The sequence below is a fragment of the Symphalangus syndactylus genome, chromosome 20, assembly GCF_028878055.3.
Source record: "Symphalangus syndactylus isolate Jambi chromosome 20, NHGRI_mSymSyn1-v2.1_pri, whole genome shotgun sequence".
NCBI lineage: Eukaryota > Metazoa > Chordata > Mammalia > Primates > Hylobatidae > Symphalangus > Symphalangus syndactylus.
In genome coordinates this window covers 43834181-43857764 of record NC_072442.2, presented here as the reverse complement: position 1 = coordinate 43857764, position 23584 = coordinate 43834181, and the positions used below count along the sequence as shown (strand labels likewise).

The following is a 23584-nucleotide window of genomic DNA, read 5'->3' as shown; positions in this document are numbered from 1 at the left end:
CACGCCATTCTCCTGCCTCAGCCTCCCAAGTAGCTGGGACCACAGGCGCCCGCCAGCACGCCCGGCTAATTTTTTTGTATTTTTTTAGTAGAGACGGGGTTTCACCGTGTTAGCCAGGATGGTCTCGATCTCCTGACCTCGTGATCCACCCGCCTCGGCCTCCCAAAGTGCTGGGATTACAGGCTTGAGCCACCGCGCCCGGCTGGTTCCTTTATTTTTATGTTTATTTATCTGGGACGGGCTCTAGCTCTGTCACCCAGGCTGGAGTGCAGTGGTGCAATCACTGCTCACTGCAGCATCCACCTCCCAGCGTCCATCCACCCTCCTGCCTCAGCCTCTGGAATAGCTGGAGTACAGATACGCGCCAGCGCGAACAGGGTTTCACTAGGTTGCCTGGGCTCTTTCTTTTTGTTTGCTTGAACCCGGGAGGCAGAGGCCACTGCGCCCAACCACTTGGGGTGATCTTAAATGCACAGTCCCAGGCTGGGCGTGGTGGCTCACACCTGTAATCCCAGCACTTTGGGAGGCCGAGGAGGGCAGATCACCTGAGGTCGGGAGTTTGAGATCAGCCTGACCAACATGGAGAAACCCCATCTCTACTAAAAATACAAAAATTATCCGGGCGTGGTGGTGCATGCCTGTAATCCTAGCTACTTGGGAGGCTGAGGTAGGAGAATCTCTTGAACCCAGGAGGCAGAGGTTGCAGTGAGCCAAGATTACGGCATTGCACTCCAGCCTGGGCAACAAGAGTGAAACTCCGTCTCAAAAAATAAAAAATAAAATGAAAATAAAATTAAGAGGTAGACGCTAGGCTTGAGTCCAGCATTAGAAATCTCAGAGCTAGGGTGTTTTCTAAGAAGCCCCTTTGCTTTCTGGGGGCTCAGACCTCAGTGAGGCTTAGTAGGATTTTGTATTTTCTTTCATTCTGACTCAGCACAGACATTTATGGGGGAGATGGGGACAGGAGAGATTAAGGAGAAAAAGGTAATTCCGGAGACCTAAGTGGGGAGAGATGAGCAGAGGAAGGGTCAGATGACGATGCTGGAAGCCTCTGAGGAAGGGTAGGGGAAAGAAGCCTGAGAGAAAAGACTTTACTGCTGAATTGCCCATGGGGCCCACTGAGACTTAAAGCTAAGGTGGGAAGGTCTTCTACCTGATCAGGACCCAGGAGAGAAAGGTACTTTGCAGATGTCCCCTGGGAGCCTTGGGAAAATGCCTCCCTCCCTCAACAAAGCAGGCGGGGCCTGCCCAGTTGCCCTGGCAGTAACCACATTGTGAGGTGGTTCCAGTTACAGGCAGAGGGGTCTGAGTGGGAAGAGACAGAGGTGGTGGGAGCAGTGGGCTCTGCCTGTCCCCACCCCCACCTGGGGCCTCACATCATCCCACTATCATGGGTAGTGCCTACCACTGGGAGGCCCGGCGCCGGCAGATGGCTTTGGACCGAAGGAGGTGGCTGATGGCCCAGCAGCAGCAGGAGCTGCAGCAGAAAGAACAGGTGCATGGGATAGGCTGGGTGCTTCAGGGTCCTTTCTGGAGCAGGAAGGGAATGGAGAATGGAGAATGGAGACAGAAAGCTAGGAAGCTGCCTACTATTTGGTGAATGTTGTTTGCTTGGGGTAGGAGGAAAGCAAGGTCATTTGGCGTTCTCTCAGATAGACTGTGTCTGTGTTGGGGGGAACACTATCAGCTGACTCAATTTCCCTCTTGTAATAGTCTGGGGGAAGGCAAGGGTACTAAGCCTGGGAGGTTTAAAGATGCTCTGTCCAATAGGGTAACCCCCAGCCTGTGTGCTATATTGAGCCTTGGAGTGTGACCGAGGAACCAATTTTTTTTTTTTTTTTTTTGAGATGGAGTTTTGTTCTTGTTGCCCAGGCTGGAGTGCAATGGTGTGATCTTGGATCACCACAACCTCTGCCTCCCGGGTTCAAGTGATTCTCCTACCTCAGCCTCCTGAGTAGCTGGTATTACAGGCATGCGCCACCGTGCCCAGATAATTTTGTATTTTTTAGTAGAGATGGGGTTTCTCCATGTTGGTCAGGCTGGTCTCGAACTCCCGACCTCAGGTGATCCACCCACCTCAGCCTCCCAAAGTGCTGGGATTGCAGGCATGAGCCACCATGCCCAGTCAGTGTTATATAAATTTAATTTAGTTTTTAAAAATGTTATTTTGGCCGGGCATGGTGGCTCACACCTGTAATCCAGCACTTTGGGAGGCCAAGGTGGGTGGATCACTTGAGGTTAGGAGTTCAAGACCAGCCTGGCCAACATGGCAAAACCTGGTCTCTACTAAAAGTACAAAAAGTAACTAGGCATGGTGGCGTTTGCCTGTAATTCTAGCTACTAGGGGAGGCTAAGGCAGGAGAATCACTTGAACCAGTGAGGTGGAGGTTGCGGTGAGCCAAGATGGTGCCACTGCACTCTGGCCTGGGTGACAGAGTGAGACTCTGTCTCAAAAAAAAAAAAATTAAAAATTTTATTTTATTTTATTATTGTAATACAGACAGGGTCTCACTATGTTGCCCTGGCTGGTCTGGAACTCCTGGACTCAAGCAATCTTCCCACCTCAGCCTCCCAAAATGTTGACAGGTGTGAACCACCATGCCTGGCCATTAATTCACTTATTTATTTATTTATTTTTTGAGATGGAGTCTTGCTCCAGTCTTGCTCCCAGCCGGGCACAGTGGCTCACACCTGTAATCCCAGCACTTTGGGAGGCCGAGGCAGGTGGATCACCTGTGGTCAGGAGTTCAAGACCAGCCTGACCAACATGGTGAAACCCCATCTCGACTAAAAATACAAAAATTAGCCGGGCGTGGTGGCACGCACCCGTAATCCCAGGTACTCGGGAGGCTGAGGCAGGGGAATCGCCTGAACCTGGGAGGTGGAGGTTGCAGTGAGCCAAGATCGCGCCGTTGCACTCCAGCCTGGGCGACAAGAGCAAAAATCCATTTTAAAAAACAACAACAACAACAAATATATATATATTTTAAAACACTCAACATACATACTGGAAAAATTTTAAGCATGTTTGGGACAATTTGGGTATGTACACCTACTTTTTCAATTGTAAATGTATGAAATCTAAATTAATGAAATATTTTTGATGAAAATTTAGTGTCCAAATTAAGATGTGCTGTTGCTTAAAATTCAAGCTAGGTTTTGAAGACTTAGTATGAAAACAAAGAATATAAAATACTTCATTGATATGTTCATATTGATGTTTTGGATGCATGGGGTTAAGTAAAATATATTATTAGGCTGGGCGCAGTGGCTCATGCCTGTAATCCCAGCTCTTTGGGAGGCCAAGGTGGGCTGATCGTTTGAGCCCAGGAGTTTCAGACCAGCCTGGTATCATGGCGAAATCCATCTCTAAAACAAATACAAAAATTAGCCGGGCATGGTGGTGTGCACCCATAGTCCCAGCTACTCGGGAGGCTGCGATGGGAGAATCACTTGAGCCTGGGAGGTCAGGGCTGCAGTAAGCCTTGCGATCACGCCACTATATTCCAGCCTGCGAGACAAAGTGAGACCCTGTTGCACACAAAAAATAAATAAATAAAAGTAATTAAAATTAGTTTCACTTGTTTTTTCTTCTTCTTCTTTTTTTGAGACAAGGTCTTCCTCTATCACCAAACCTGGATTGCGATGGCCCATTCATAGCTCACTGCAGCCTTGATCTCCTGGGCTCAAGCCATCCTCCAGCCTCAGCCTCCTGAGTAGCTGGGACTACAGGCATGCACCATCATGCCTAGCTAATTTTTTGTAAAGACCAGGTCTCACTATGTTCCCAGGCTGGCCTCAAACTCCTAGCCTCAAACAATCCTCCCGTCTCAGTGCCACAAAGTGTGGATTACGGGCATGTGCCACTGCACCTGGCCGTATTTCTTCTTCTATGTGGCTATTAGAAAATTTAGTGGCTGGATGCAGTGGCTCACGCCTGTCATCCCAGCACTTTGGGAGGCCGAGGCAGGCGGATCACAAGGTCAGAAGTTCGAGACCATCCTGGCCAACATGGTGAAACCCCGCCTCTACTAAAAATACAAAAATTAGCTGGGCGTGGTGGCACATGCCTGTAATCCCAGCTACTCAGGAGGCTGACACAGGAGAATGGCTTGAACTCGGGAGGCAGAGATTGCAATGAGCCAAGATCAGGCCATTGTACTCCAGCCTGGGGGACAGAATGAGACTGTCTCAAACAAAAAAAAATAAAATTTAAAATTACACATGTGGCATGCATTTTATGCATATATATGTATATATATATATATATTTTTTTTTTGAGACAGAGTCTCATTCTATCACCCAAGCTGGAGTGCAGTGGCATGATCCTGGCTCACTGCAACCTCCACCTCCAGGGTTTCAGCAATTCTCCTGCCTCAGCCTCCTGAGTAGCTTGGATTACAGATGCCTGCTACCAAGCCCAACTGATTTTTGTATTTTTAGTAGAGACGGGGTTTCACCATGTTGGTCAGGCTGGTCTGGAACTCCTGACTTCGTGATCCGCCCGCCTCGGCCTCCCAAAGTGCTGGGATGACAGGCATGAGCCACCGCGTCCAGCCCAGCATGAATTATATTTTTATTTGACACTGCTATTTCAAAGCACTTGTAAGGTTTAGAAGCACCCTTGGGCTATTAAAAAAAAATCACTTTGGGAGGCTGAGGTGGGAAGATCGCTTGAGGCTAGGAGTTCCAAACCAACCTAGGCAACATAGGGGGACCCTGTCTCTACAGAAAATTTAAAAATTAGCAAGCACGGTGGTGCATGCATTTAGTCCAAGCTACTCAGGAGGCTTAGGTGAAAGGATCGCTTGAGCCTGGGAGGTTGAGGCAGCAGTGAGCCAAGATTGCACCACTTACTGCACTCCAGCCTGGGCAACATAATGAGTCCCTGTCTCTATTAAAAAAAAAAAAAATTGGCCGGGTGCGGTGGCTCAGGCTTGTAATCCCAGCACTTTGGGAGGCCGAGGCAGGCGGATCACGAGGTCAGGAGATCGAGACCACGGTGAAACCCCGTCTCTACTAAAAATACAAAAAATTAGCCAGGCGTGGGGCGGGCGCCTGTAGTCCCAGCTACTCGGAGAGGCTGAGGCAGGAGAATGGCGTGAACCCGGGAGGCGGAGCTTGCAGTGAGCCGAGATTGCGCCACTGCACTCCAGCCTGGGCGACAGAGTGAGACTCTGTCTCAAAAAAAAAAAAAAAAAAAATTAACCGGGCATGGTAGTGTGCACCTGTAGTCCTAGCTACTTGCGAAGCTGAGGCAGGAGAATCACTTGAGCCCAGTAGTTCCAGATTACAGTGAGTCATAATCATGCCACTGCACTCCAGCCTGGGTGACAGAGTGGGAACCTGTCTCTAAAAAACAAAACAAAACACAAGACATTTGCAGGGAATTACTCTTTATCCTCCAGCACTAAAAACTGCTTTCAGTGCTGAGCTCGCAAGTGAGGAAGCAGGTGCTCAGAGACAGTGCTATTTCCTGGGCTGGGGCTGTGCCACCCAGAAATCGTTCTTGGGTGTCACAGTGGGTGAGGCAGACAGCGTAGGCCCAATTTCAGCCTCCAGCTCTAGGGAACAGGGACCACTGCCACCTATACTTCTCTACTCACTTGCCTTGTTCCCTGAAGTTTCTCTGGCAGATGGGTGATTGGGTGGGGAGAGGAGGATGCCACTTGCCCGGGGGCTTCTTGTCAGGAACTGAAGAAACACCAGGAGGAAGAACAACAATCGGAGAAAAAACTCCAGCCACCTAAGAAGTTAAATGTGCTGCAACCACCAGTGGCGAAATTGTGGACATCACAGGAGCAACCACAGCCATCACAGCAGCAGCCATCAGTGCAACCACCATCGCAGCCACCAGCACAGCCATCAACATTGCCACAGGCACAGGCGCAGGCACAGGCATGGCCAGGGCCACAGCCACCACAACCACAGCCACCACCTCCGCCAACACAACCAAGTGCTCAAGCCCGTCGTACTCAGCACACCTCCAAAAGGAATCTCCAGGATTCCCAAAGTCCAGGTCACCAGCCTACCTCAGGGGGGATCTACTAAGCTGGAGGGCAGTCTCTGTATGAACAACAGATTCCAGGGTGGGCAGAAAATCCTTACAGACTCTGGACTGGAGCCTGGGAGTGGGAGGTGGTGAGGAGAGGAGCCCTTTGCTTCCATCCCAGCCCTGTAGTGCAGAATCCATATCTACCACGCTACCCTCTCTGACTCTCCCAAGTACCCTCGGCCTTTAATGCCTTGCTGGTCAACTCCCTCTGGGTGGGTTAATGCCAACCTACGGCTGCAAAGGAACCTTCCAACTTCTGTAGAGAGTGGTTGAGAAGCTGTCGGCCCTTCTTCCAGAGTGAGTGTGACAGAGGAGGTGGGGGTGATCAGAGGGTGGGACATGAATTTTAGGCTTATTAACAGATATACTGAGCCCCAGGAGGTCTGGAACAGAGAACCACAGCATAGCTTCCTAGTTGAGAATCTTCAGTAAGGGCTCAGTCTGTGCCCTGTCCCAGGTAGGAGCCTGTCCTCATCGCACCCCCATTACCCCCTGGGTCACCAGACACAAGCACTCCAGGCTTGCAGTGTTCCATCCTTGGAAAACTGCTGGATGAGTAACCTGTACTTTGTTTCATCATCAGGTCTCATGAACCCATGCCAATCTAGCCCCATCAAAAACACTGGGTATTCACAACTCAAGGTAAGATAGAGACACAGACCCTGAAAAACAGACTCTGGGTGCCTGGGGGAGAGAGAGAGAGAGAGAGAGAGAGAGAGAGAGTGTGTGTGTGTGTGTGTGTGTGTGTGTGTGTGTGTGTAGTCCAGAGAAACCTCCTTAGCAGGAGTAAGGGGAGGAGATTAGAATTACTTCAAATTACTTCTGGATGGTCTATTCCTCTCTTCTTTGCCACCATTAAAAATGTTTGGGTAGGAAGCTGGGTGCAGGAGTCCTGGCTACTTGGGAAGCTGAGGCAGCAGTATTGCTTGAGCCCAGGAGTTCAGGTTCAGACATCTCCAAGAAAAAAAAAAAAAGAAAAGAAAAAATTGAAAAAAAGCCAAGTGTGTGGTGGCTCATGCCTATAATCCCAGCACTTTGGGAGATCAAGGTGAGAGGATCGCTTGAGCCCAGAAGTTTGAGACCAGCCTGGGCAACAGAGTGAGACTCCGTCTCAACAACAACAAAAAATTTTAAAAACTAGCTGGGCAGCCGGGCACGGTGGCTCATGCTTGTAATCCCAGCACTTTGAGGGGCTGAGGCGGGCGGATCACAAGATCAAGAGATCAAGACCATCCTGGCCAACATGGTGAAACCCCATCTCTACTAAAAATACAAAAATTAGCTGGGTATGGTGGCACGTGCCTGAAGTCCCTGTTACTCGGGAGGCTGAGGCAGGAGAATCACTTGAACCCAGGAGGAAAAGGTTGCAGTGAGCCGAGATCGTGCCACTGCACTCCAACCTGGTGACAGAGTGAGACTTCGTTTAAAAAAAAAAAAAAAAAACCGAAAAAAAAAAAAAAAAAAAAACTAGCTGGGCATGGTGGCACATACCTGGAGTCCAAGCTATTTGGGAGGCTAAGGTGAAGATCACTTGAGCCCCAGAGGTTGAGGCTGCCGTAAGTGGTGATCACACCACTGCACTCCAGCCTATGCAATAGAGTGAGACCCTCCCTGAAAAAAAAAAAAAAAGGAAAAAATTCCTGGGTATGGATGGCCTATTGCTCAGCGCTATCCATAAAATGAAAGATGATACAACTTCCTCAAGAGAGGTGGCATGAGGACTGAATATGGCAATTATTAATAAAGGAAAGGGGCCAGGCGCAGGGGCTCACACCTGAAATCCCAGCACTTTGGGAGACCGAGGTGAGCAGATTGCCTGAGCTCAGGAATTTGAGACCAGCCTGGGCAACATGCTGAGATGCCATCTCTACTAAAAATGCAAAAAATTAGCCGGGTGTGGTAGGGCGCATCTGTAGTCCCAGCTATTCGGGAGACTGAGGCAGGAGAATCACTTGACCCCTGGAGGTGGAGGTTGCAGTGAGCCAGGATGACACCACTGCACTCCAGCCTGGGTAAAAGAGTGAGACAGACAGACAGACAGACAGAGGAAAGAGCATTAAAAAAAGCACTTAGCGCCGGGCGCGGTGGCTCACGCCTGTAATCCCAGCACTTTGGGAGGCTGAGGCGGGCAGATCACGAAGTCAGGAGATCAAGACCACGGTGAAACCCCGTCTCTACTAAAAAATACAAAAAATTAGCCGGGCGTGGTGGTGGGCGCCTGTAGTCCCAGCTACTCGGGAGGCTGAGGCAGGAGAATGGCGTGAACCCGGGAGGCGGAGCTTGCAGTGAGCCGAGATCGCGCCACTGCACTCCAGCCTGGGTGACAGAGCGAGACTCCGTCTCAAAAAAACAAAACAAACAAAAAAAAGCACTTAGCTTGGAGTCCAGCTCATTGTAGGCCATCAAACTCAGGATGGCAACCTTTTTTTTTTTTTTTTTTTTTGAGACAGAGTCTCACTCTGTTACCCAGGCTGGATCTCAGCTGCACTCCACCTGCATCCTCCACCTCCCGGGTTCAAACGATTCTCCTGCCTCAGCCTCCCCAGTAGCTGGGATTACAGGCATGTACCACCACACCCAGCTAATTTTTATATTATTAGTAGAGATGGGATTTCACTATGTTGGCCAGGCTGGTCTCAAAAGATTTACCCATCTCAGCCTCCCAAAGTGCTAGGATTACAGGTGTGAGCCACCGCACCCAGCCTGGATGGCAACTCTTAACAAGAATATATAACTGTGCAATTGTGCAAGGCATTGGAAAGGTGTCTCTGACAGAGATGCAACAGATGAAAGAACCTGATGCGAGCACTTCTAGGATGAAGACTGGGCTGCAACATTTCACTTTGATTCCTCTAGACTCAAGGGATTTCATACAATGTTCTGAAACCAGAAGCTGCTAACTTGTTTTGTTTCCTGTCTCTCCCTCTTCTCAGTCTACCAATTACATACAGCAGTGGTGATCCAGAGATTGAACCCAAGACCCCATGGCCATCCCCAAAATGCAGATGAGCAACCACATCTTCTCAGCATCCAGCAATACCTCCACTCCAAAAGCCACCCACTTGAGAAGAGGAGGCTGCCAGGAATAAAATGTAATTTTTTCCCTGGGAGGAATCATGGGACTGGTCAGCTTTATGAGACTTATGAGACAGGGATGACAGGAAGAGGGCAGGAGGACTCACGAAGGGGATGGAGGGGGTGGAAAGAGAGTGGAAGGCAGGTTTATGCTTCTCTAGGCAAAACCAATGGGAGAACTGGGTCTTGGGTCCCCCCCAAGTATGCAGCTCCTACTACTATCACTACCTGCCCTCATTCAGCAGTGATAAGTCTGTCAGGGGCTTCAGTTTATGACTGTCACTGGAGCCATCACCCATTCCCCCAAGCCCGTGCTTACTGAGATATAGCCTGGGGAAGGAGGGGTCACATCACATCAGAGCAGACCTGCAGCAGCAGAAAGTGGTAGCAGGCAGTGATGCTCCCCACCTCCAAGCCCATTGCAATGTCTGGCCTACAGTGGGCACTCAGCTGTCAAATGGACAATGGAGGTAGGGATGGAGAGAAACAGCTTGGAGGAAAGGGAGGCTGTAGCCTCAGGAACATGACACCTGACCCTGGGAAGTGGAGGGAGGCTTGCCTTCTAAAACCCACAGCCCTCTCCAGAGCTTCCTGGCTCTCAGCCTCTCCATCTAGCAGAGACAACCAAGAGGTTCACCAGCTCAAGGTGAAGGAGTGGGTAGGGCTGGAGGCCCTGGGTATTAGACTTCAGGAAGGTGCAAGCCCTGGGAAGGCCTTTCTTCCTCCATGCTGAGAAAGGCTGCCTCAGTCACCTCAATCACAAGCCCCGTCCGAGGGATCAGCTGCGTATTTCATTGTAGCCTACATAGCATTGCCTTTGGTTTGAAGGGGCCGTTTCAGTGCAACCCATGAAATTTCCTGATGAGAGCAGCTGGGGAAGATAACAGGATGGTGGTGGCACAGAACAGGAATAGTAAAATTGGAAGAGACTTTAGAGATACGCAATGGGAGCAAGAGGGAGAGAGTGAGCTTCTGTGAGCAATCTCACAGAAAACAGAAGGGCAGGATATGTCATCAATGGCTCAGAGGCCTGGGGAAGAAACCTTGCTGCCCATTGGAACATTAAGGAGACAGTTTCTGCCAGGTGCAGTGGTTCATGCCTGTAATCCCAGCACACTGGGAGGCTGAGGCAGGCAGATCACTCGAGGCCAGGAGTTTGAGACCAGCCTGGCTAACATGATAAAACCCTGTCTCTACTAAAAATACAAAAATTAGTTGGGTGTGGTGGTACATGTCTGTAACCCCAACTACTCAGGGAGTCTGAGGCACGAGAATCGCTTGAACATGGGAGGCAGAGGTCGCACTGAGCCAAGATCTTGCCATTGCACTCTAGCCTGGGTAACAGAGCGAAACTGTCTCAAAAAAAAAAAAAAAAAAAAAAAAGTTTCTAAAATAGGGAGTATCCACTAGCTCCCTTCCCACTCCCAGGAGACTTTTTTGAGCACTCTTAAGTATAGTTTATTGAATACAATATAAATACTTCACATTTGGCAGTCTATACATAGCAGCTCCAGCCTGGCTTCCTTGGACTTTTGCGCTCTTGCCAACACCACCCTGACCTCAGCTTGGAGACAGCAGTCTCCTTCCTTCCCCTTGTTCCCCCAGCCAGCTAGTTACCAAGTTCTGTCACCACTTCTCCCTCTCCATGCATCCTACTTCAAATTTAGCTTTCCCCGCTCACCTATGTTCATCTTTCTGTCTGAATGATAAAGAGACAGCCATCTTTTTTTTTTTTTTGAGACAGAGTCTTGCTCTTGTTGCCCAGGCTGGAGTCCAGTGGCACGATCTTGGCTCACTGCAACCTCCGCCTCCCGGGTTCAAGTGATTCTCCTGCTTCAGCCTCCTAAGTAGCTGGGATTACAGGTGTGCGCCATTATGCCCGGCTTTTTTTTTTTTTTTAAACGAGGTCTTGCTAATGTTGCTGCTCATGTTAAAGTTGAACTTCTGGGCTCCAGAGATCCTCCCACCTCAGCTTCCTGAGTAGCTGGGACTACAGGTATATACCACTGCACCCAGCTGTAAGACCAAGCCACCTTTAATGAACAAATATCCTTCCTGTTCTGCTAAAGTACAGAAACCATTTCTACTAGGAGCCAGCGGGAACCTAGGGGTTATCCGGGGCTTAGCCCTAGCTGAGTGACAGGAAAGGGAGGGTCTAGACCAGTCCCTGCTGATGTGCTGCTCCACACTGTCAAAGCCCAAGGAGAGATGAGGCCTCTGGGACCAGAGTGGGCCCTGGTGCTAAGGTGGTGGTGGAACAGAACCCAGCAGCCTCAGCTGGATACTGATAGCTTCATCTCCTGCAGGCTTTCAGATGAGAGCAGCTGGGCCCACCGTTTGACCTACCTGTGTCCACTCACATGGGCTCAGGATGTAGACTTAGAGGCTCTCCTTTAATAAATATCTTATGCAATGATTCTGCCTTTGGCTCTGTTCTTCCTGTGCAGGCCCACAGAGTGCCAGGTGCCTCCCTCCCCTCCTCTACTATTTTGGCTCCTGCTATGAAAAGAATAGTAAAACCGCTTTATAGAGAGGAGACGCTTTAGCTGGAGAACAGCTCTGTCTTCCTAGGAACCAGGGACAGTCAATAACCAGAAAGGACAGAGGGCTAAAGGGCCTTGGCTAATCTTGCTATCAGATGGGTGGCAGACAAGTTACCAGAGAGAAGCAGACTATCACTTTTTCACATGGTCAAAGCAGATAGGCACAGAAAAGCATCTATGATCCCCTGAAAGTCCTTAGAGATGGCACTGGATATCCCCAAATTTTCTTATCAGAGGGTAGAAAACTTGAAAAGGGTCCTTTTTTTTTTTGAGACAGAGTTTTGCTCTTTTGCCCAGGCTGGAGTGCAGTGGCACGATCTTGGCTCACCGCAACCTCTGCCTTCTGGTTTCAAGTGATTCTCCTGCCTCAGCCTCTCGAGTAGCTGGGATTACAGGCGCGCGCCACCACACCCGGCTAATTTTTATATTTTTAGTAGAGACAAGGTTTCACCATGTTGGCCAGGCTGGTCACGAACTCCTGCCCTCAAGTGATCCACCCACTTCGGCCTCCCAAATTACTGGGATTACAGGCGTAAACCACTGCGCCCAGCCGGCAGGTCCATGTTTTAAAAGCCAGATAAAACTACAGCTCTCTCCACATTCAGACAGGATGGCCAGCCCTGATGGAGCTGGAGTGAAATGGCCCCTTCAGACTGACCAGGTGCTCAGTACAGAAAGGCCAGGTGCCACTCCAGGTAATCTAAGGTGCCTCAAGAAAATGCCAGGTCAGATTTTCCTCAAGAAAGACCAGCCAGGCACAGTGGCTCACATCTGTAATCCAAGTGCTTTGGGAGGCCAAGAAGGGAGGATTGCTTGAGCCCAGGAGTTCAAGACCAACCTGGACCAACAGTGAGACTCTGTCTCTACCAAAAAAAAAAAAAAAAAAAAAAAAAAAAGACTAACCAAGGGCAGAATCTGATGGCAGCCCCTGAAAGAATCTGGGGAAACTGGAGGATATGATGTGTGTGTATGAAATTAACTTCAAAGCAAGCTTCCTGTGCTGACGGGGTGGGAGGTAAGGGTGTGATGAAGCAGGGCTTCTCCTTTGGCAAAGCCTCTGTAGTCCTTCCTTAGTCACCAGGGAGTTGTGGGAGATATAGACCAGGGTTGCAGGTGCCTGGAGTACAGGGACAGCAGACAGGTCATGGTGGGTGAGGGGTCAGCTGGTGGGGCACCGATGCGTTTCCTCGGCAGTCCGCATATTCATAGCTCTGAAAGACCAGCTGTTCTGAATGGCTCAGGTATGAACAGGTCAGGGTGCCCCTGGAGAGGAAGCAGGCCTTGTTGCCATGGCTGGGAGGAAAAGGAAAGCTCTGGCCCCATTATACTGTCTGGGGGTGGGGAGCAGGGAGCTCCCTCATTTGCCCTTCCCTCTGGCTCCCCACTCTGCCAAGGTACCTGGGACAGCTGCCCCACCTGTTTTCCAGCAGCTTCCAGACAGCCCTATGCCTGTTGCCCCTAATAGCTTATAGGCAAGATGAGACTTAGAAAAGGGCTAGACTTGCTATTCCCAAGAGCCAACAAAGATTCATGGGGTCAGCTTGGATGACTCTCTGCCCACAAGGTGGAGGTGAGTAAGAATGAAGTCAGAAGTGAGAGCAGGGATACCAGAGCTCCAAGCTCTACTTACTGGATGTGCAAAAGCACATGGTGGACTTTGATTTCCAGCCAAGTACAGATTTTGCTGAGAGAGAAGAAAAGAGAACGTGGGACCACGTGTCACATGGAGCAGCCTGTCAGCTCAGAAGATGCCTGCAGGTCCCAGTTTCCTTACCCCACAGAACTCTTTCCTTCCATCAGGTGCCCCCAAAATGGCACTCCCACCCCTTCCCACCCTTCAAGTGAGTGTGGCAGCATGGCTGCACTATCACTCTGATCTCCACTCACTTGGCCCAGGCACATGCTGGATGCCCCCTCAGGAGACAAACAAAACATTAATCTTCCTCAGCAATGCAGGCTGAAGAGCCCAAGGTCACATATTGTAAAGATTAACCAAATTCCAGCCTGTTTTTCATTCTAATCAAGGTCCAAACAAGCACAGGCTGGGGACCCTGAACCCTTGCTTATTACATTCTTGGCCATGGGAGGGCAGGCCAGATGCTGGCTGAAGAATTTGCTAAGCGATCAGGAAAGCTGGTGGGTATTAATTGGGTTCCTAAGCCAGGCAAGCGGCTAGGGGAGAAGAGATCAACAGGTACTCACTATGTGTTTTCATCCCGGATCTTGGTGGCTACTGCGTAAAACATCTGTCAACCAAATGGGCACAGGATTAGCCCCAACTCCAGCTGCCCCTTTCCCACCACCACACATCCACACACCAGTGGGCAGGGCTGGCCAGGGAGAGGGGAGTCACCTGTTCACTGGCCAAAGGGCCAATGTGTAGGAGAAGATTGTTGGAAACCTGCCCCACCACGAGGGACAGGTGCAGAACCTCGAGGGTCAGCTGTGTCACCATAATGGGGTAGTAGTTGCCATTGGAGATGTTTAAGATATTCTGGGGGTGAAGACAAGGGAAGGGAGGAGTGAAGATGGCCCATCCTTAGGAAAAGCCAAATAGTTGCAAAAGTCTGGCTGTCTGGCCTGAGCCCCATCTACCATGACAAGCTTCAGGTGCAGAGGACGAAAACTGGGAGCCCCTTGGAGGGGCATTGAATGGTGAGGGGTCAACTTTACGAACTTAAGCTGCCTCAGGATCCAGGCCCACCCTGTACGGCTTCTTTCCATTCAGTCCTGTCCATCCAGGGAGTCTCAGGCACTGTCACCCCACTCCACCCCTATGATTTACTTATCTGGCCTGGATTCTGACCCCTTACTGTGTAGAGTCCCAATCCTTACCATCTGTCATGGAGCTCATGGTTGCTCCTACTTCTCTTCAGGCTCCCAACACCCTCTGGGTGCCATGCCTAGGGTCATAGCACTGGACAAAGGTTACAGCGAAATATTGCTGGGAAGGGGGGTTTGGAGCCAAGGGCGCCCACCCACCGTTATGTTGAGGTAGATATCAGCCTCATCAAAGGCCACTGTGGAGGAGTTGAGGCCTGTAGGCTGCACAATGACAGACCGGGGAAACAGGAAAAAGATGATGAAGGAGGAGGTCACCAGGCAGATGAGCACGGCCAGGAACACAAAGAGCTTCCTGTGGGAAAGCAGGACCCAGGATGGAGGAATGGAAAAGTCTGAACACCAAGGAAACTCGGGGAGGGGGTTCAGACACTCCTGTCCATATACAAAGCTTTCCCCTGCACACTACCCCAACAACATTTAGCTCCCCAGATGTGGCCCGGAATGAGTAAGAGCACAGGATTGGCAGGCAGGCAGCCTGGTTTCCACTCCCAGCTCTCTGTTCCCATTGACCCAATAACATGGAGCAGCCCACTTAGCCTCCTTAAGTCTCAGTTTCCTTGTTGGTAAAAGGCAGATAATTGTACTGACCTCATAGAATTTGTTATCGGCTAATATATGAAAAAATACTAATCACAGGTCCCTGCACATGGCAAAAGCACAATGAATGCTAGTTATTATCACTAGAAGAAATAAGTCCATATTTGGAAGTTCTGAATTTTAACATTCAGAACAGGGCACCATCCATCCAATTCAAAATTCAGATATGCATTAAAGAGATAGTACTTTGTTAGTATCTTATGATGTGCGCTGCTAATTTCTTTTTTTCTTTTTTTTTTTTTGAGACCGAGTCTTGCTCTGTCGCCCAGGCTGGAGTGCAGTGGCATGATCTCGGCTCACTGCAACCTCCACCTCCCGGGTTCACGCATTCTCCTGCCTCAGCCTCCTGAGTAGCTGGGATTACAGGCACCTGCCACTGTGCCTGGCTAATTTTTGTATTTTTAGTAGAGATGGGGTTTCACCATGTTGGTCAGGCTGGTCTCAATCTCCTGACCTCGTGATCTGCCCGCCTTGGCCTCCCAAAGTGCTGGGATTACAGGTTTTTTTTTTTTTTTTCAGAGGAGGCCTCGCTCTGTTGCCCAGGCTGGAGTGCAGTGGCGTGATCTTGGCTCACTGAAGCCTCCACCTCCTGAGTTCAAACAATTCTCCTGCCTCAGCTTCCCAAGTAGCTGGGATTACTGGTGTCTGCCACCATGCCCAGCTAATTTTTCTATTTTTAGTAGAGACAGGGTTTCGCCATGTTGGCCAGGCTGGTCTTGAACTCCTAACCTCAGGTGATCTGCCTGCCTCGGCCTCCCCGAAGTGCTGGGATTACAGGCATGAACCACCACACCCAGCCTGATTCCTAATTCTGGTATAGTGGGGTGGCGGAGAGGGTTCGGCTTGGTGGTGACTCCCAGGTTGACACCAGGACCTTGGGAGGAGGTTGAGGGAGCTCCATGTCAGATGGACTCAGATCACAAACACGGTAGGCCCCAGGGCTGCCTGAGGTTCTGAAGTATCCCAGAACAGCGGCCAATAGGTTTTTCACCTCTACTGGAAGAAAAACAAGCAAGTCTGAACTGCCTCAGCAAGGGAGGTGCTTAAGAAAAATAAAGTTTTCAAATCAATTGCAGCCAGGGCCACATGCTTGTTCCCTCCTTCCTGGGAGGACTTGCAGAGCTACCAGATCCTTCCTGTCTTGGAGAGGGGGCCATGCTTCCTGGAAGCAGTGATGCTTAAGGAAGGCCACCAGGTGGCCTCAGGTGACATCTGCTGTGCCCACAGGTGCTGCTTTTTTCTTTCTTTTTTTTTTTTTTTTTGGTAGAGTTGGGGTTTCACCATGTTGCCCAGGCTGGTCTTGAACTCCTGAGCTCAAGTGATCTGCCTGCCTTGGCCTCCCAAAGTGCTGGGATTATAGGCATGAGCCACCACACCTGGTCCAGGAGCTTCTAAATCAGGAAAAAATCCTTGGACGTAAGGAGCTAGTACCTCTGAGGCTCAGGCTTTCTATGGAAGAACTACTAGGAAGAAATTAGGGGGGATCAAAACAGGGGAGACAAAGGGAGCAGCCCCCAGGGGCGATGGCTTGTGAAGCTAGGGGAGGAAGGAGGGCTTACGTGTGCTTGGGCTTCAGCCTCTGGTCCCCATAGGGGATGAGAGCCACCAACTGCTTCTCCAGCTCTAGAGAGAGAGAAGATGAGAGGGAGGGCCAAGATGCAACTGTGACAAATATTTACTGTGCCAGCTTCCCAGAAGCACACCTCCACCCACACCATAGAGCAATGTTAGAAGCATGCCACATCTGCCCCAGAGCAAGACTGGAAGCACTGGACTCTGCTACCAAAGTTGGCAGCTCAGCTTTGTCATCTCTAGAATGGAAGTTAGATTTTCACTAATAGGTATGAAGAATCTCTGAAAATCATCAGCAAATCAGAGATGCCCAGCATCTTTGGAAAGTTCATTTGTAACTTCCTGAACTGAATGAATCCTAAGACACACAGTGTTGCTCAGAAGCACAGTGGCTAGAACCCCTCTTTCCCACAAGGGGCTAGGGAATACAACCAGGGAAGGAGGGCAGGTTTTTGCAGGGAACCCAAGGATAGTTAAGTATCTCCCTGGCCAGCCTGAGAATGGGAGGTCAAGAGCTGGGAGCAGATCTAATCCCATCCAAGGAGACTCAGAGGGGCTGCCCCAGGCCAACAGGCTAAGAACTTTCCCTGGATTCCAGGCTATTTCCAGAGCCTTGGGCCACTCACCTTGGGGAATCTTGCCACTGCCCTGGCAGGTGGGACAAGTCACGAAGCTGGCACCAGCAGTTCCTTCACAAGGCACACAGGAACAAAAAGACTTGCTGCTACCGGTGCTGGAGTAGCTGACAGCCTTGCTGCCAGTGGCTGGTTTGGAGGACAGGATTGACTTGTTCTCGTCCTCCCGCCAAGAGCCCAGCTGGGAAAACGTCTTACCCATTCTTCGGGGGCGGGGGTTTCACTAATGAGAAAAGACCAAAGTTCAGTGCTAAGCTTGTTAGCACTGACGCCAAATGTAATTTTGGTTTGAAGTTCTCAAGACTGGCAAGGAGCTCCACCACAGTTTAAGCAAGCTCAAGCCTAAGGAAGATAGGATGTGAAAAATTGGGTGGTCACATAGGACTCTCAGAAGTCTCAATGCATTTCAACTTCTTTCATTATTTTAAGAGAGACCAATCTGCCTACAAAAGGGAAAACGAAAAGCAGAAGTTACTTCACTTTAAGGAACTTCCATAAGTGATTGTCAGAGCATTTAATTTTTCTCTGGAAAAGTTGCTGAGCTGTCATTCAGTTTAAGGGAGGGAAGTTGGATAGGGCAGAAAAGAGGTTCTTTGAAACAAGGAGAGAGGAGGCCAGACTGGTCACAGGTGTGGTTAAGACCCCTATCTAAAGAAGCCCTGGGAGAAAGCAGACACCTCACTGCTTTCTGAGGCGGGGTAAGAAAGCCTCAGGAGGGTCATAGTGATACCAAGGTCTGTCTTTCACTAAGAAAAGTCAAGGCTAAATCTGGACTCTGTGTGGCAGAACGAGGCCGGCAAGTGAGCCACACAGATCTTTCTGGGCTAAAATATAGGGATGCTCACCTGGTTCAGGTCTGGGATCCCAGGCTCCTCAGCTGCACGAGGGCGAGATTCTGGAGTGCGTCTTTGGGGAGAAGGGCCTCTAAGGGCAGAGTGGGCTGGGCTGGGCTGGGTTGAGCTGAGCTGGGTGGTGGTGGGGAGAAGCACCGCCTGGGGCCGGCAACCGGCCGGAGTCCTAGGGGAGCGAATGTGTCGCACTGGAGAGTGGGGATAGTAAGGACGCTGACCTCCCCGAAGGGCCTAGCCGATTCCTGGGCTACATGGGGGCTCTGCCATGGGCCGACCGGGTGGAAGCGGACGGAAAAGGTGTGACTTCATTAACGGAGGATTTCAAGTCCCACCACACACCCCGAGAGGCCGTTAGTCAAGCTTGGTACCCGTGCGGGAGGCGCCTGTGTGTTGGGCGAGGAGGTGGCAACAAGAGGTGTCTTGACCTCCGAAAGGTAAAGTAGGTATAAAGGGTCCAGGGAGGGCCTTACCCGCGGACGACTGCAGCGACAGAAACCGCAGCGAGCGGAATCGGAAGTGCGGGAGCGGACACTCCCCTCAAGCTTTGACTCAGTGCCCAGGGAAGTCCCGCCCCAGCCCCTAAGGGCCCACCCCCTCGTCCCCCGGTCCGCCCCTTCACCACGCAGCGGCCTGAGACGCTCCCAGCTCTTCAAACGTTACCCGAGGGCCCGGACGCTGCTTCACCAAGGACTAGCCAGTCCGGGTAGGAATTTCCAAGAACATTTATTTCACCATTCTTTAGGTGGTTATGTACAAGTACAACGGAGAGGGCAACCCGGGCCCTCCTGGCCCTCGACTATAAAACTCCGATGGTCAAGACAGGTCCCACCCATCAACCCAATTACACACACCCTGCCGCTCTACCTTCTACCCGGAAGCCCCGATTAAAACGTTTTAAATAATGAACGGCCTGGTTGGCTTGCAGTTTGAATCCTGGTTTATTTAAGTAGCATTCAGGAGTTATACTGTAAATAAACATCATTATGGCTAATGACTAATTAAAATCACCATTCATTACAAATACCAACCAGGTTAGATAATACTATTTTAACTATCTTTTCCCCTTCGGTCTGGGGTTCATATTCTTCCTTTTCTGGAAGTCATTTTCATGGATAAAATATTTAGCATTTTTTGTTACCTCTTCCTTCACCAACTGTACTCAACACCCTTCTGTAAACAGAGTGAGAACCTGGGTTCATGGACAAGCTCTTTTCCACTTATCTTGGGGTTAAACCAAAACTTTTTCAGCAACTTTGCCCCCGTCCAAGTTTTGCAGAACACCAGCTGCCTCTTCCTGTTCTAGGCTTTCTAGGGCTACATACCTCTGAACGGACTTCAAGCGTTAAAGAAGTCATCAGCATTTCCTATACCTCACACACACTCATTTGCCCACCCTGAACTTCACTGACATTAATTTAGGAGCCTGCCTTTTGCCTTTCACATGTTTCTATTTCCCCCACTGTACTGTAAAATAAGATCTGCCCTGACATTAAGAAAAAAGGCAACTGTTAAATTTACTTTTCCCTTTAAATAACAGGATTTTTTCCTTTTCTACAAGATTAGCAAAATATTTCACAATACCTATATCTTTTCCCTTAAATAAAAATGTATGCAAAATTACTATAATAGACATTGCTCAATAGGTGCTGGTGGGTTTATCAGCACTCTTCCTCCTTTCATTGAAATGCAGAGATTCCCTTGAAGTTGGATACTCTTGAATGCACCATGGAGTCTTTAGAAAGCAACGGTGCCAATTATTAAGTATTGCAGGAAAATTACTTTCTCCTTGAGAAAGGAAGAGTAACAACATTTCTATCATGCTCTGGGTGTTATTTCAATGCCAAATAACTATGAAGCTTGAGGTGGATTACAGAAATTATGAGAATTCTTAAAAACAACTTCTGAGGTTAATGTCTTTCAAAACCTGAAAATTAACAGATATCCCCATAAAAAATCCACATTAACCAAAGAAAAATGCTCAACTTCAATAAGAGCAGAAAGAAACATGGTTCTATACGAAGTTGAAGTTACACTTGTCAATGCACTAAAATAGTTTTATCCAAATCAACTGAAAAACTGTCTTCATACTATTCATCCACTGTCTAAAGTGAAAATTTAAGTTCTGGTCTTTAATTTGCTCCCCAAAATACTGTAACAGGTATTTTGTCTTGGTAACTCAATGATCGGCTCTATACAGATTCATCAGATTAAAAATAAGCAAGGGCTTCTATCCCATACCCCAATGACAGAATAAAGATCATCTCTGAGCAGCAGGCGGTTATTTAATACAAGGTCACTCCTCAATAGCGTTGGCTATACCAGTCGTTGTTGTTTAACTGAAGAAGTTCTGTCACAACCTGCAGGATATTGTAATTGTGTTTCTTCAGCAGCCGTAGGTTCAGCTGCCTGTCACAGAATCCCATTTCAAAGAGATGGGCCATCAGGGCTGCTGTCTGATCTTCAGAAACTATTGGCTGTGTAGAGACAAGCAAAGCAAGAAAAAAAAAAAAATTCTGTATAATTTAAATGTTTATTTTATACATTTGTATCATCTTGTAAGCATACTAGTCTTTCCAGATTTATTCAAAGTACTAGGTAATTAGATTCAAGGCTATGGCACTCCTGTGTACTTGATACCAATGGTTCGAACTGGGAAGGCCCTGTTTTAGATTAGTTATGTGTGTACTTGAAGGAGGAGAAAAGGGAAACCGGGGAGCTAATGAACTGTACTTAGAACTAGGAGAATGCTTCACGCGGGACTTTCAGGAAGAAGCATTTTTTGGCCAGATGAAGGAATGACAGCAAGCCCTGGAGACCCTGTGAACATAAATGTAATTGTGATGATGGGGGAAGTATGAGCAAGATAAAAGTGTTACTGAAAGATGCTATGGGAAATTTTGTCAGATATGCAGAGGAGCTGGACAAAAAAAACAGCTTGGGAAATTACAATCTGGGAAGGCTTCTTGATTTTTTCTCCTCCAAAAGAATAGGTAAGAGGGGCTGGGCGCAGTGGCTCACGCCTGTAATCCCAGCACTTTGGGAGGCTGAGGTGGGCGGATCACGAGGTCAAGAGATTGAGACCATCCTGGCTAATACAGTGAAACCCCATCTCTACTAAAAATACAAAAAATTAGCCAGACGTGGTGGCAGGCGCCTGTAGTCCCAGCTACTCGGGAGGCTGAGGCAGGAGAATGGTGTGAACCCGGGAGGTGGAGCTTGCAGTGAGCCGAGATCGCGCCACTGCACTCCAGCCTGGACGACAGAGCGAGACTCCATCTCAAAAAAAAAAAAAAAAAAAAAAAAAAAAAAAAAGAATAGGTAAGAGGAAGTTAACATTCATTCATTCAAGCCCTGTGGTGGAAACATTACCTTCCTAAATCCTTAAAGGCTTGTTTTTTTGTTGCTGTTTTGTTGAGACAGGGTGTCACTCTATTCCCCAGGCTGGTGTGCAGTGGTGTGAACACAGCTCATTGCAGCCTCAACCTCCTGGGCTCAAGTGATCCTCCTGCCTCAGCCTTCCAAATAGCTGGGACCACTGGTCCGCGCTACCACGCCCGGCAAATTTTTAAATTTTTTACTAGAGATGAGGTTTCCCTATGTTGCCCAGGCTGGTCTTGAACTTCTGGGCTCAAGTGGTCCTTGAACTTTGGTCTCCCAAAATGCTGGGATTATAGATGTGAGCCATCTCGCCTGGCCTCTGGTTCTGTTATTATCCCAATTTCACAGACTGGGGATACTGAAACTGTGCAGCAGAAAGATTATTAACTTTGGAGGCAGATAGGCTTAGACTCAAACCCTAATCTTCCATTTACTTACCAACTGTGCTATCGATTCCTTTATGAACTGAAGATATATCATACCTCCTACTTTGCAGGGTTGTTGAGAAAGTATGTAAAGATGAGAACAGTATGCAAACATGTGAAGTATTTCCCTCCAAACTTGATTCCACTGTTCCCTTCTACCTTCTTATTTCAGAATAGATTATCCATCCTCCTTTGCAGGTTAATGGAATGTACCTTGCATTGTATCTCATTACCTCTCACCACTTCAGAAATCTTTCTCCATCTCAAATCTGTCTCTCATCTTTATCATTAACCTCTTTCACTGCTGGCTTGCCCATCTCTAAAGTCTCACCCAACTTTAAAAATGCTTCCTCTTGTCTTATGTATCCTAGCTTCTGCCTGTTGTAGCCTGGCTATCTGAAAGTGTGGCATACTTCCACTCTCAAATTCCTCACCACCAGTTCACATCTCTCTGTAGCATCTAACACTGTTGACCATGTCCCCCTTATTAAAACACCCTTCCCTAAGTTCCAGCATAGAACTCTCTCTCTTCATTTTCCTCCTAGTTCCCAGCTTTCTTTCAGAGTATTCCTTTCCCTGATCCTTAAAGGTTGCTTCTTGCTTTCCCCATTATTCCTGGATCATCTCATCCCATCAGATGGCTTCTGCTATAATATGTAGGCAAGCGACTCTCAAGCATGTATCACCAGGCCAAATCCCTCCCCTGTGATCTGGATGGATACCGTTGGCTTGCCATTGTCTGTGGGTTCCTCATCTATGGATCAATCAACAAAGGACTGAAAATATTTGGGGAGAAGAAAAGGAACATGTACAGACTTTTTTGTCATTATTCCCTAAACAATACAGTATAACAACTATTTAGATAGCATTTACATTGTATTGGGTATTGTAAGTAATATAGAGATGAAGTATATGAGATGGGCTGGGTGCAGTGGCTCAAGTCTGTCATCCGAGCACTTTGGGAGGCTGATGCAGGAGGATTGTTTTGAGGCCAGGAGTTAGTTGCCCTGGGCAACATAGTGAAACCCCATCTCTTCAAAAAGATTTTTAAAAAACTAGCCAGGCATGGTGGTGCCCACCTGTAGTCCCTGCTACTCAAGAGGCTGAGGTGAGAGCATTGCTTGAACCCAAGACTTCTAGGCTGCAGTGAGCTACAATCTAGTTATTGCACTCCAGCCTGGATGACAGAGCAAGACCCTGTCTCTAAAAAACTAAAACTAAACAAGCAAGCAAGAAGATGTGCCTAGGTTACATACAAATACAACACTATTTTATATAAAGGACTTAAGCATCTATGGATTTTGGTATCCCACGGGGGGTCCTGGAGCCAACCGTCATAGATACTGAGGGACAACTATATATCCAGCTGCACTCTGGATATCTTTACCTTTACCTGGATATGCCACAAACTCAACACTGTCCAGCAAAACTGACCTAGTTCTCTTCTTCTGCTCTTAATGAATGGTACTAAGCCAGAAACTTGGGATTTATCCTTGACTTTTCCCCCCCACCCCAAGATAGTGTCTGGCTTTGTTGCCCAGGCCGGAGTGCAGTGGCATGACCACAGCTCACTGCAGCCTCTGCCTCTGGGGCTCAAGCTATTCTCCCA

General features: G+C 48.7%; 3 protein-coding genes across 19 annotated transcripts in view; 1 reads left to right on the top strand and 2 right to left on the bottom strand.

Annotated features, from left to right (window-relative positions):
- TMEM106A (transmembrane protein 106A) overlaps positions 1–18723 on the bottom strand; it is a 33367-nt gene extending 14644 nt beyond the window's left edge. Inside the window, exons 1-9 of one of the 7 annotated variants that reach the window (XM_055256914.2) lie at positions 18643–18723; positions 18167–18338; positions 17313–17544; positions 16674–16737; positions 14656–14809; positions 14027–14167; positions 13876–13919; positions 13304–13357; positions 10564–12936 (exon numbers count right to left, since the gene is read on the bottom strand). In XM_055256914.2, the coding sequence (XP_055112889.1) occupies positions 12816–12936; positions 13304–13357; positions 13876–13919; positions 14027–14167; positions 14656–14809; positions 16674–16737; positions 17313–17523 (789 nt within the window). In that variant the 5' untranslated portion in view covers positions 17524–17544; positions 18167–18338; positions 18643–18723 and the 3' untranslated portion in view covers positions 10564–12815. The other 6 variants (XM_063629143.1, XM_055256917.2, XM_063629142.1 and 3 more) reach the window with 6 other exon arrangements.
- On the top strand, positions 1294–9172 carry CCDC200 (coiled-coil domain containing 200). The gene is made up of 4 exons (XM_055256926.2): positions 1294–1495; positions 5692–6019; positions 6639–6697; positions 8989–9172. The coding sequence occupies exons 1-4, from the start codon at positions 1391–1393 to the stop codon at positions 9013–9015; spliced, it is 519 nt and encodes a 172-aa protein (XP_055112901.1). The 5' UTR covers positions 1294–1390; the 3' UTR covers positions 9016–9172.
- A 153-nt stretch (positions 18724–18876) lies between the features above and the next one.
- The window catches only part of NBR1 (NBR1 autophagy cargo receptor), a 42560-nt gene continuing 37852 nt past the window's right edge, over positions 18877–23584 (bottom strand). For 8 of the 11 annotated variants that reach the window (XM_063629104.1, XM_063629109.1, XM_055256904.2 and 5 more), the window contains one exon: positions 18877–20646. In XM_063629104.1, the coding sequence (XP_063485174.1) occupies positions 20473–20646 (174 nt within the window). In that variant the 3' untranslated portion in view covers positions 18877–20472. Of the gene's footprint in view, positions 20647–20688; positions 20990–23584 lie in introns of those variants that run through there. The other 3 variants (XM_063629110.1, XM_063629108.1, XR_010118184.1) reach the window with 3 other exon arrangements.

What these genes read in the sequence shown, in the direction of transcription:
- CCDC200 (XM_055256926.2), top strand. Translation starts at nt 1,391, where the DNA reads ATGGGTAGTGCCTACCACTGGGAGGCCCGGCGCCGGCAGATGGCTTTG. An exon ending in AGCTGCAGCAGAAAGAACAG is followed by an intron (nt 1,496 to 5,691) that starts GTGCATGGGATA and finishes GCTTCTTGTCAG; the next exon opens with GAACTGAAGAAACACCAGGA. An exon ending in CCAGGATTCCCAAAGTCCAG is followed by an intron (nt 6,020 to 6,638) that starts GTCACCAGCCTA and finishes TTTCATCATCAG; the next exon opens with GTCTCATGAACCCATGCCAA.